Source organism: Aspergillus costaricaensis (genome assembly GCF_003184835.1).
Source record: "Aspergillus costaricaensis CBS 115574 unplaced genomic scaffold BO79scaffold_4, whole genome shotgun sequence".
Classification (NCBI taxonomy): domain Eukaryota; kingdom Fungi; phylum Ascomycota; class Eurotiomycetes; order Eurotiales; family Aspergillaceae; genus Aspergillus; species Aspergillus costaricensis.
In genome coordinates, this window is record NW_020291804.1 from 996,801 (window position 1) to 1,008,831 (window position 12,031).

The following is a 12,031-nucleotide window of genomic DNA, read 5'->3' on the forward strand; positions in this document are numbered from 1 at the left end:
CCCTTCATACTAATCAGCAAGCCTAGGGGTGCATGAGATTAGTAACACCGTATGAGAGTTATTATTAGTACTAAGTAGTACCTTCAATTGTATATAATTACCGAGAGCTACTACTACCTAACTCAGCAACCACTACTAGTATGTACAATCACCATAACCACCACCCCATCCCCACAACTAATTATCCTACACTGGCAACCGACCACAAACATACATACCATCTATCTACCCATGAAATAAAACCCATTAAAAAAAAATCACAACAACTCCCCCACCCCACAAGCCCCCGAATGCAAAACCCTATGCCCAGGAATCTCCCTCAACGCGACCTCCAACGCCACGGTACTCTCCTCCGTCGGATAAGTAGTATAATGTCCCAAAGCACTAACCTCCGCGGTATCAAGTGCCAAAATCGCCCCGTTCTTACCCCCGACTATCCATGCATCATCTGTTGAGTTCGGGAGAGTAATGTGCGCCACGCCGGAGAGGAAGATGACCCATCTATATATATTTTTTTTTAGTTTATTTATTAGCATATATGGATTTATGTATATATTTGTTTTCTAGAAGATATGGGTTGAGGGGGCCGAGGTATGCATACTGGTTCGTGGGCGCATTATGGCGGCCACCATCATATTCACCGGGGATGAGGAGGTTAGTTGCGTTGTTGGTGACGGAGCCGAGATTGAGCATGGCGGTGCCGGAGACACCGGCTTGGGCGGAGGTGGAGTAGCCTGGGTCGAGGGCCCAGCATTCGAGGACGGATTGGTTGTTGTGTGCGGTGAGGGTGGTGATGTTGAGGGTGCTGGGGAAGGTGGTGGTGGTTGATGCTGCGAGGGCGGTGGTGGTGGATGCAGCAGCAGCAGCAGCAGCCAGGAAGGTGGTTAGGAGGGTGTGCAGGAGAGGCATGGTGGATGATGTTTTTATGGTTTATGGTTTATTGGATGGGATATAGTTGTTGACGGGGTAATTAATTGGTTTTATATGCAGGAGTACTGGGTAGAATAGTTATTTTGGGAGGGAGAAATGGTTGGTATGCTGGGAAGGGAGCAGAGCGCATTGTTTATTGTTCAATATTTATCTGCAGCCCAGTTCAACTCTTCGGATGTGGGAACTTCTTCAGCTTTGAGCACGATTTGACGATCGTAGCTTGAGTCAATTAAGAGGCGCTATAGAATGCACGAACCCCGAATCAAGAATGATCTGCGCACCGGTCCAGTTTTCTAGGTTCACTCGACCAGCGACGGTCTATTGCCGCAATCTAACAATGCAACTAAGTATCTAGGTACACCTGCCCCCTCGGGTAATAGTGATAGCCAAGCCCTTTCTAATCGATAATCATAATGATATATGCAAGCCTGTAATGTTCATTAACGGATGATTTCGTCCCCGAGAACCTCCAGTCCCTCGAGCCCCTCGAGAATACCACTGCCTCCGAGAGGTCCGGCCACAACTGCCGCGCCTCGCTTGGGACCGCTCCATACTTCATGAAATTTGACACTTTGGTCGCTGGAAGCCACGATGATACAGCCTTCTTGCACCGTGCGCGAACACCAGAGACCCCCCTCTTTGGCGCGAGGTCGTACAACTTCCCGAACCGTGCTCCGTCGGCTGGGCTCGCTCCGACTTGGTTCAGCTAGCCGGTCGTGCATCACCATCGATGTAGCGGAACGGCTTTCCTGATCCGGTCTGTGGCCTTCGCAGTCGCGGGGACGGCCGGGATAACTCACAGCGCAGAGTGCACGCCCACAATCAATCATGTCGCTTTCAGGGCTGTCCCAACTACTTCCATGCGGCCCCCAAGGTATCGCAGCGATCTGCTCACAGCTCGGCCAGGCGAACACTGCGATGCGGAACGGATGTTCGGGCTGTGCGAATCCGAATGTAGCAACAATTTCCCGTCGGGTACGACTCCAAATCAAGCTGGTCACCTGGGCATACACGTTGATCGTGGCCAGACAGGCGCCTGTCGGGGCATGGTAGAAATGAATGGCTCGGTCGTTTGACCCGCCCCCAGTAGCCAAAAGAGACGGTTGCCAAGGGGCAAACGCGATAGCCTTGACTGCGGCGCCATGCACCAGCCGATGTCTGTGGCGGTTAGACGGCACCAGGACGGTTCGATCACCGCCGGAGATCAACGACCCAGTATGATTGAGGAGAGAAGTATACAGTGGTTTTGCGCTGGAAAAGGCCCAGGGCGGAAGGAGGTGACTAATAAGACTGCGCCTTCGAAAAAGCCGCTTGCTAGCACTCGCAGCAAAGCAAGTAAACGTGCCTGTACACTCTGTGCCTTCCGACTGACGCGACTGATGTGGTGTGCGACCCTGAGACGAAGGCTTGTGCTCCCGTGGAGGAAGAATATCATGGAGGTCGAAGAGCAAGCAGCAGTTGTCATTCCCTCCCGTTGCAAGATAGGAGCCTTCCGGGGACCAAGTGATGCCGCAGATCTGCTGCGTGTGCGCTGAAACTTTAGCAATCAGAGTCATGGATCCATTGAAGTCGTATTCATCCCATTCTTCACTATCAGGCCATTCTACAGAGTAGTACCAGATGTTCCCAAGATCATCACCTACAGCGAGTTCCTCAACGTCGACTTCGAGGTGACGGAGTCTCTCGGATAACCGCCGGGATTTTGTTGGCCGAAATGCCAGACAAGTAATGGAATCTGGGTGGCTTATCTCGAACCGGACATCAGAATCGAATGTACTCCAAAGAGATAACATACCCGACTGTCTCCCAACGGCTAAAATGCTTTTTCCACCGTTCTCCGAGGAGAATGCAAGTGATGTCACATAATTTGAGGGGTGTTGATCACTGAGTGGCGGATGCTGCACCCCCAGATGCTCAGACCATAGGTACACTCGATGGCCGAGGCCGACAGCAAGTATGCCGGACGTGGTAGAGTATGCTAATGTCGAACAATAAAAATCGTCTCGGAGGAGAGGAGCATCCAGGATGCGAAAAGGGCGGTTCGGGACCACCCTTTCACCCTCCTTTGCAACAATCCCTATGAGTTAAGTCCGAAAGTTAGTTGGTGTATACTGCTAGCCAATATGACGAGAAAGGAGAATGCTGCTAGACGGCGGCCTTACTGAATAAAGGATGAATTAAGTGGCAAAGACATGCTATCATAGATTTTCTGGGTTGAAGGCAAAGAGCCTCTCACATGCATATCAAAGAAACGGATGATCACAGTTGCCACAGTCATGTTTTATAACCAAAAGCAGTCACTTACACTGGTACTTTTCTGCCCGCCTCCAGGCATTATCCTTCCAAACAAACGGACAATATTTCTCAAAGTCTGGAGATGACGGGCTAGGTAAGGTCTCAAGCAAAGGCCAAGGCTTGCAGTTCTTCAGGAGTCTCCTTGCTGGGTCAATATCCAAGGCAAGAGCCACTCTGGACTTGTGTTTCTCACGCTCCTCTGTCGACGCAACATGGGGCAGGAATCTGGCAGCAAACATCGGGGCAGTCGTTCCACTGGCAATCTGCCCACCCGAGCCATTAGGAGTCGCCATAGATCGTCGACCTAGTGCAGCTGATGTTCCTCCCACGTTCCAGACAGCCCCATTGCTGACTTGTCTAGAAAAGTCCCTGGACCCACGGGCAAAATCATTACTCGGAACGGCCGGGTCAATGACGAGATGAGGGCCATAGTGAGTACTGCAAATACGGTCAGATGGTATCCTTGGTGTGCTGATAGGTCTTCCAGAGCGAGTTGGCAGGAAAGGGTCCTCTTTTGGTAAACGTTGTCGTAGAAGCCTCTCCTCCGGAGAAAGTTCTCGGGCGCTCTTCCCTACCCGGAAGGGTGTTGATGGAGTAATGCTATTCTCTCGTCTGGGAATGAACCTGTCTGGCAGCGTGGGACCTTTCCGATCAATTTCAAGCGTGTCAAGAGCGATAGGCTTCCTGATTTTATTGTGGCCTTTCCTGACTGGCCCTGGAGGCCTGAGGCTGCGGTGTTTCTTTGTCGAAGTGTGAGTAACATCACTGCGAGATTCAAAACTTCTAGCTACCCTGCGCGGAGAATGGGAGCGTTCCTCAATAGACTTGCTCTTGCCCTTTGACTTTCTTGTTAAAGGAGTGTTTAAGTTAAGTTTAGAATGAGTGATAGGCGCTAGTTGCGGCGGAGTGTGAGCATTAGGAGAAGTGGATGTCACAGCGTTGCGTTTCCGGGCCGTTGAATCAAAGGGTAGCGGCTCTGGAAAATCATCCTTCTCATCTGCTAAGATAGAGCTTCCCCTTGAGTGGATTGTAGAATGATTCATTGCCCTACTGGATCCCGGACCCAGTTACAACTCGGTATCTCGATGCTCAAATGCGTTATGTGTATGCCAGAATAAAAGTTGCGTGTGTTGTGGAAAGAATGAACGAATGAAGAGACCTTATCGACAGAGTGCCATGCTGTACAAATATAGCTATAGCCGATGGCATGGCAGATAAATCCCTAAAAACAAGATATTAAAGAGTTGTGTGATGGACAACCTCGTGAAGACCGGTCGATGTATACATGACACGTGACTGGAACTGGATCAGGAAGGTGGCTGCGGCATCGCCCATTCAGGCAACCGCATCGACTCCAAGTATTCTTATCGATAAAGCGCGGCCTCCTCTCCTGACTCTGCCAATTCCGCCCACTATACATTGTCCACTGTCCACCTCATTACGCGCGCATATTTAGAGAGAAGCATCCTTCGGCATGGCAGCCGTAATGACACCTTTCCCTAAGGCACCACACACCCTTCGCTAACCGCCGGGCAGCATGGTATTCCCCGCTACTCGCTCCAAGGCGAGCAGACCGAAGAAGGTCGGCAGAAAGAGCTTCAGAAAATCGAGAAATACCGCCAACTTGATCAGTCGGTCCGCGAAAAGGTAGACCATATGCAAGAAGCAAGCTATCACCAGCGCTAGCTGATAGAGATTGAATAGATCGCGGAACAACAATATACGCCAGAGACTCTAGAGAAAATAGCCGAACTACTGACCAGCAACCCGGAGTACTATACCGTTTGGAACTATCGGCGCCAGGTGTTGCGCAATGAATTTTCACGAGCAGCTTCAGCCGACTCAAACGAAGCAACTGCTGAGCAGATTGCGACACTAATCAAGAATGACCTACTATTCACGGTCCCCCTCCTACGTAGCTTTCCCAAATGCTACTGGATATGGAACTACCGTACTTGGCTGTTGGATGAAGCCAAGCGTCTGCTTCCAGTACCTGCTGCGCAAAAATTCTGGCAGGAGGAACTGGGGCTGGTAGGGAAGATGCTTACTCTCGACAGCAGAAACTTCCACGGTTGGGGTTACAGACGCTTTGTCGTAGAGACGCTGCGAGAGCTCAAATCGGAGGAGCAGGAAGGGCAACAGATGACCCAGACAGAGTACGAATATGCTAAGAAGATGATTGGCGCTAACCTCTCCAACTTCTCGGCCTGGCATTATCGTACGAAACTCATCCAGCGCATGTTGAACGAGAAATCCGCTAGTGAAGCGGAGCGAAAAGCGATGCTTGACAATGGTACGTCATCCCCTTTGTCATTTGCGTGGCCTGGAGACAGCGTACAAGTATGTGTGTTGACATATCATACTGGAAGAATTGGACTTGATCCATCGTGCCTTGTGTGACCCGTATGACCAGTCATTATGGTTCTATCATCAGAACCTAATGTGCGTCTTTGATCCATCTGTGGCGAACCAGACGCTGGCACCGCATTTGAGCGATGCCGAACGCCTAGACTATCTCCGACAGGAAATCGACGAGATCCAAGATATGTTGGATGGGGCTGAGGATTGCAAGTATATTTACCAAGCATTGATTGATTGTACGATGTTGGCGTGGAAGGTGGAGGGAAGAGCGCCCAGTGGAGAGGAGAAAAAGAAGGTGCAGGATTGGCTGTCGGAATTGAAGAAGCTGGACCCGCTGCGACTCCAACGGTGGCTGGATTTTGAACACTCCCTCAGCCGCTGAGCCGGTCATGGTCAGCTCATCCCTTGCCGATGCGATATGTATAGTAATCTATAGACGCCATCTGCGGGGGGAATAATTTTTTTGCTTTGTTGACAAGAAGATTTTCCGATCTTCAACTTACTTTTCCTTGCTTTTTTTTTCTCCCCCTCTTATGCAATGATGGGAGAGGGGGCGGACCTAGGACAGGAAGAAAGATGATGGGCAGCAGCTGCAGCACTTGCTCCATAGTGGGACCAACCACCGCGATGGATTTTTGTTGGTGAGTTTCAGAATAACAAGTGTCCACGGGAATGCTCAATGCTGGCCTCCCTCGGGCGGGAGAATGGGCACTTAATGCAGCCCCGGAGTCATTTTAGTGGTTCACCTGGCAGGAACCCGCGCATCGCCGGTTGATAAATCCCGACCACAGTATTGATGCGAGTACAGACGTAAGTACAGTAGTGTAGTGTAGTCTAAGTAACCTGTCGAACCGCCAGCCATCCCATCCCGTCTTTATTCTCTTCCAACCGAGCATGGCTGTGAAGGTGTTTTCTATGCATAGGGAACAGCCTCTCTCCTACTCTCCTCTCTCTCTCTCCTTTCTCTCCTTTCCCCCCAGCACTAGCTCCAACACTGCTGGCTTGATACGTCCTTATTGCCGGCTGGCTAAGGGACTAAAGTCGTAGTGTAGGCAGACTAGTGGGTGACTTAAAGAAGCGCCTGCCAGTGGATGTTTATTTAGTATATTTAGTAGTAGTGACAGTAAGTAGTTTAGTTTAAGGGGGAAGGCAGCATCCGAATCACGGGGTTTAGAGAGTCTCGCCAAGCCCCCATCTTTCTTTTGCCAGGGGATCTCCCGTTGACTACTACTTTCTACTTGACTTACTTTCATTCTTCCTCAGCAACGGTGATTTGACATCGTTCTCTGCCTGACCTTTTTGTTCTGCTGCCGAACGGGAGAAGAACGAAGGAGGGAATCTTCATAAATCCACTCTCCATCCCTCCTGGATCCATTGCGGGCATCTTTCCCCCTGCCAGTCCCGTGGTACAAAGTCCGGAATTCCACCCGCTGGCTCTGGGTCCATTCCATCTCCCATTATCCCATCTTCATCCAACCTCTCCCCCTTCCCTCTCAATTTACAATTCGGCTACAGCCTGTGGCTCCCGCCCGACACACCCCGGTTTTCTTCGTCATCCTCGGTCCCTATCATGGAATAATCGCTGTTTGGACTTGATCAAACACATCGAATTTCGTCTCGGCCGCCTCTCTCTTGTTGATCGAAATTGGATTGAAGAAACCAGCTGGTTTCACATAGTGGACACCCTCCCAGGTGGTCGGGTCCCAATATGTCTTCTAGGAACAGCGCAGAGTACGAAGGTGTAAGCTTCTCTCACCAAAACCTGGCGATCACGAAGAAAGACTCATAATCTTATTCGCACCAGGATTCCTTTGACGATGCGCCCGAAGCCCCGAACACCCACGGCAGTCTGAACGTTTCCATTCCCCAAAGCTCTTCCACACGGTCTTTGACAGACAGCCCCCCGAGCGGATCGAATGTTGCCACGCCTCAATTGACGGAAGCTCCCCCGCTACCGGCGACTTCTCACGAAGACCACGAATCGGCCGAGGAGACAGATGATGCTGACGTGGAGAAACAATCAGAAGCGGAGGATACCCCTCGCAAACAGAAACTACAGAAATCTCCACTCTTGACTGCGCACAGGCTATCAACAACGTCTCTCGACGACGTGAACCTTGCCAGTAGCAACAAGGACGATGAATCGACTGAAAACCAGCCGTTGAGCCAGGAGCTCAACTCCGGTACCCCTCCTCCATTATCCTCTAGAGATTCCACGTCGTCCCACAGTTCGCGCCTCCAGGGATCATCCAACGCTTCTACCGCAAAGAATCAAGCCCCTGTTGCACCGCCCCCTCCGCCAACTCGATCGTTTACCAGCCCGTTTGCATGGCTGTCTCGAAGCTCGTCGGGCGGAAAGGACGCCAAGTCGCCTCCGGCACAACCACGGCGGAATACGGCCGCATCCATATCGACTATTGCAAGCAATCCGGAAATGGGTCGTCACCACGATGGGGAGGATGTTGATGGTCTAGGCCATAGAAAGCCGAGGCGCAGCAGCCTCAAGGACCAGTTCAAACAGCTCAGGTTGCGAGAGGAAGGACTCGCGTCGGAGAATGACGAGGCTAGCGTTGCGTCGGGACGTGCAAGTTTCACGGCCGGAAGTCCTCCGCCCAGCATACCGGAAGAAGGGGAGAATGGCATTGCGGCCGCACCCCGGGCGACGTCGCCGCCTAATGGAGCGTCAACCGTCAACCCTAAACTTGCCCCGGGAACTGTTGCGGGTATTTCAACCTCTGCAACTGACGCGTCTGCGCCGGTCGACTGGGAGCTCTGGCAGCAACTAGTCAACAATGGTGCGCAAGCGTTGAAGGGGGCAAACTCGGATGAACTGAATGCCGCTATCAAACGAGGCATTCCCCAAACTATTCGTGGAGTGATCTGGCAGGTTCTGGCCGACAGCAGAAACCCCGAGCTTGAGGAAGTATACCGGGAGCTCATTGCCCGTGGCACGGACAAGGAGAAGCAGGGCAGCCCCAATGGTACCATTAACGGAGAGAAGGACTCAACGGCCTCTTCATCTCGCTCATCTGTTCGATCGGAGCGTTCTGCCTCGGTGGCCCACTCGGTCAATGGTTCGAGTCCTTCCCAGGAGTTGGATCCCGAGAAGCTGTCCAAAGAGCAGGCCGCAAACGAAACAGCTCGGAAAAAGAAGGCCAAAGAGGAATCAGCCGCACTTTTGAAGCTAGAGAAGACTATTCGTCGTGACCTCGGTGCTCGCACGAGCTATTCACGCTACTTCGTGTCGCAAGGAAACCAGGAGGGGTTGTTTGGGCTCTGTAAGGCATACGCCTTGTATGATGAGGCCGTGGGATATGCTCAGGGGATGAACTTTATTGTGATGCCCTTGCTATTCAATGTGAGCAGCTCTACCTATCTACTACAACATCAATAGCATGATTGCTGATACTAAACTTATCTAGATGGACGAGGCTGAAGCATTCACGCTCCTCGTGAAGCTCATGAATCAGTACGGACTGCGGGAGCTGTTCATCCATGACATGCCAGGCCTCCATCGCAGCTTATATCTGTTCGAACGCCTGCTGGAGGACGTGGAGCCGGCTCTCTATTGTCACCTCCGGCGGCGGGGCGTACACCCTCAGTTGTATGCCACTCAGTGGTTCTTGACACTTTTCGCCTACCGATTCCCTCTTCAGCTGGTTCTTCGCGTCTACGATCTCATCTTCGAAGAAGGCCTTGAGAATACCATCTTGAAGTTTGCCCTGGCGATCATGCGCAGGAATGCAGACACGCTGTTGGGCATGAGGGACATGGCACCGTTAACCACCTTTTTGAAGGAGCGCCTCTTTGACGTTTACATTGATAAGCAGCCCTCGGCGTCATCTCTCTTGGAGTCTGGTTTCTTCGGAAGCTCTGGGGCCGCGGACAAGGAAGTCTACCGCGCCGACATCATGGTCCAGGACGCTTGCGCCATCCCTCTGGAGCCTGAGACGATCCGCGCGTACACGGCGGAATGGGAGGAGATGGTACGGACCGAGAAGGAGCGTGAGCAGGAGCTAGACAACCTTCGGCACACCGTTGCAACTCAGAGTGCTCGTATTCGACTACTAGAGGAGCAGGCCGAAGCATCAGACAAGGAGCACGTGCAGCTTGCATCCGAGCTGGTGCACCTGAAGGTGGAAAACGAAGAACTAACGGACATGAACGATGCCATGAAGATGCAGGTGACCGAGTTGAAGAACGTCGTGGATAAACAACCGGCCGAAGTCGAGGAGAAGCTGCGGACTGAGATGGACCGCATCATGAAGCGCAACATGGAAGTCCAGAACGAGAATCGGTCGATGGTCGAACAGATGGCCGAGATGGAGAAGGAGCTGGTCGAGGCTAAGATGAAATGGGCTGAGGTAAGTCCATCAATATGCGATTTAGTGAACGATGTCTGACCAAACTGCACCAGATTCATGATGAACACGAGAACCTGAAACAGAAATGGAGCGATCTTCGCAAGGCTCTCAACTGAGCAGCGGGATGTAGATATATTCTAACCTGAGTTTAGCGGGTGTTGCCTGGCTTCGCTGCTTTGCTTTTCTTCGTCCAGTTTCCAACCATGATTAACTACATCTCTGTTACTATCTGTACATTTAAGCGGTTGGCACGCGTGGGAGACAGCCTTGTTGGGTAATTATGTTTATGTTCGAGGCAACCACGGGCGAAGAAACTATCTTTGTTAATTGTATCAATGTTGTTCACTCTTATGTTATCAGCAGCAGAAGCGACATGGCTAGCACTCCCTCATGACACATACCGAACAGTCCCTTTTTCCTCTCACCATTGTGACATGATGACATTATTGTTTTATGTGCCGAACAGAACTAAATGTGAAGTAGTAGCACGAACCAATAGATGTATACCATGATCAAACCAGCAGTAACCTATCATCATCTATACATAAAAGCATAACATTATAATCATATAAATATGGAAGAGAGATATATTAAAATATCTACAACACACTCTCAAAAAACGTCGTCAACTTATCCGTCCTAACAGGTCCCACAACTGCCTTCAACGCCTTATGCGCCTCACACTGCTCATCATAGTAGACCATATCCTCCAGGGACGCGAACGTCGTCTTCACAGACAGATTCCAGCCCTGGTTGCGCTCATCGGGGATGGAGGCTCCCGCGGCCGAGCTGAGGATGTAGGGTTTTCCGTCCTGTAGATAGTATACCATAAGTTACTATCCTCAAAAATACATACATACCTAGATACTAGTAATATAAAAGGCAAAAGAAAATGAAAAAGGGAAAGGGGATATACCTTAACAGCCGTCTTAGCCAAAACCTTATACTGCTCTAAGACGCGATCGCGGTCCGCGTCATTGGGGATTTTGAAGAGGGTGATGCGTTCGATAGGGGCCATTTTGCGGGTGAATGTGGTGAAGGTTCTTCGGAGGAACACTGAGAAAATTAATTATATCAGTGTCTATGATAATGTATGTATGTATGTATGTGATGTGAAGGAGGCGTTGGTGTGGGATGGAGGGGGAAGGGGGAGATGGAGGGGTATTTATACTGGTAAGTATGGGATATATCCGATGATTGGGGGTACTGCGGGGTAAAAAGAAAACTAGTATTATGTTCTGCTCTTACTCTCGGTAGTAGAAAGGTTGGTCGTAGAGAATAGGGACAATGGATTGTTTGCTGGGAATGAGTGTATGGATCTTCGTGTCGGCTTCCGACGGATGTTCGGATGGGAGAGGTTAGGTTCCCTCGGATCTAAGGTTGCTACGGATGTTGGTGGGGGGAGTGGGTTTGTGCTACTGGTACCTACTTGAGGCATTGGAATGATGTTGAATAGCATTCTATACATGAGAAATTGATTTGCATGTATCTCAACTGCAGTGTAACTGACAGGAGGCGTGCATGCAGGATGGGATGTTCTGCATTCGAGGGACGGAATAGAATAGGTTGGCGGAATTGGGGGCGAGGAAATGATTCCGCCCGGGTATGTCTTTTTTCGGGTGTGTGGGATGGCGGAATATTACCAGGCTGGCCACCACTTCGACTACTCTCTACTTGTGGATGATCGATTTCGTTGAAGCTATTGTTTGCTTTCAGATGTTCAAATATATGCTAATCTGTTCATGGTACACATAGCTGTTGTGTTGTATATGTAGTAATAAACCTTGTGGGAATTCACTATTTGCTTGGTATACTTCCTGTCCTCCAAATTGCCCTAGTATGGGGCCTCTGCTTCAGGCTCTATCATTATACAGCTCGCGCCTGTAGCTAGGAATTGTGACCACAGGTTGCCATGATGATTGTCACCAGGATGAAGGAAGACCATGCCGCGCGCCGTCGGATGACGGCTGTGATACCATCGTGGCATGTCTGATGACAAGTTGTGTAGGCAGCGCAGGTGTTGACTAACCCACAGGGTCATGAGCTCAGCCCTCATAATGAAGGATCCCGCTCGATGGACT

The 12,031-nt window shown here is 50.8% G+C and overlaps 5 protein-coding genes across 5 annotated transcripts; 2 read left to right on the plus strand and 3 right to left on the minus strand.

Moving 5' to 3' along the window:
• Positions 1-263: 263 nt before the first annotated feature.
• Positions 264-846, minus strand: BO79DRAFT_120211 (uncharacterized protein; the record flags this gene model as incomplete). Its single annotated transcript, XM_025677942.1, has 2 exons — positions 264-501; positions 602-846. Coding segments are annotated over 2 exons (483 nt in total), but the record flags the coding sequence as incomplete, so codon positions are not given.
• Positions 847-1,370: 524 nt separating this feature from the next.
• On the minus strand, positions 1,371-4,458 carry BO79DRAFT_275288 (WD40 repeat domain-containing protein; the record flags this gene model as incomplete). Its single annotated transcript, XM_025687655.1, has 2 exons — positions 3,236-4,458; positions 1,371-3,007 (listed from the first exon to the last, which is right to left on the minus strand). The coding sequence occupies exons 1-2, from the start codon at positions 4,266-4,268 to the stop codon at positions 1,371-1,373; spliced, it is 2,670 nt and encodes an 889-aa protein (XP_025543646.1). The 5' UTR covers positions 4,269-4,458.
• A 135-nt stretch (positions 4,459-4,593) lies between these two features.
• Positions 4,594-6,065, plus strand: BO79DRAFT_166689 (Rab geranylgeranyltransferase BET4). Its single transcript, XM_025679332.1, has 4 exons — positions 4,594-4,708; positions 4,762-4,872; positions 4,930-5,518; positions 5,595-6,065. The coding sequence occupies exons 1-4, from the start codon at positions 4,700-4,702 to the stop codon at positions 5,966-5,968; spliced, it is 1,083 nt and encodes a 360-aa protein (XP_025543647.1). The 5' UTR covers positions 4,594-4,699; the 3' UTR covers positions 5,969-6,065.
• A 778-nt stretch (positions 6,066-6,843) lies between these two features.
• Positions 6,844-10,381, plus strand: BO79DRAFT_166690 (putative GTPase activating protein (Gyp5)). The gene is made up of 4 exons (XM_025679333.1): positions 6,844-7,327; positions 7,391-8,944; positions 9,009-9,950; positions 10,004-10,381. The coding sequence occupies exons 1-4, from the start codon at positions 7,295-7,297 to the stop codon at positions 10,064-10,066; spliced, it is 2,592 nt and encodes an 863-aa protein (XP_025543648.1). The 5' UTR covers positions 6,844-7,294; the 3' UTR covers positions 10,067-10,381.
• Positions 10,382-10,549: 168 nt separating this feature from the next.
• BO79DRAFT_138066 (Dabb family protein) lies at positions 10,550-10,968 on the minus strand (the record flags this gene model as incomplete). The annotated part of the gene is made up of 2 exons (XM_025678145.1): positions 10,550-10,762; positions 10,867-10,968. 2 exons carry the CDS (start codon positions 10,966-10,968, stop codon positions 10,550-10,552), a joined length of 315 nt encoding a protein of 104 aa, XP_025543649.1.
• Positions 10,969-12,031: the final 1,063 nt, after the last annotated feature.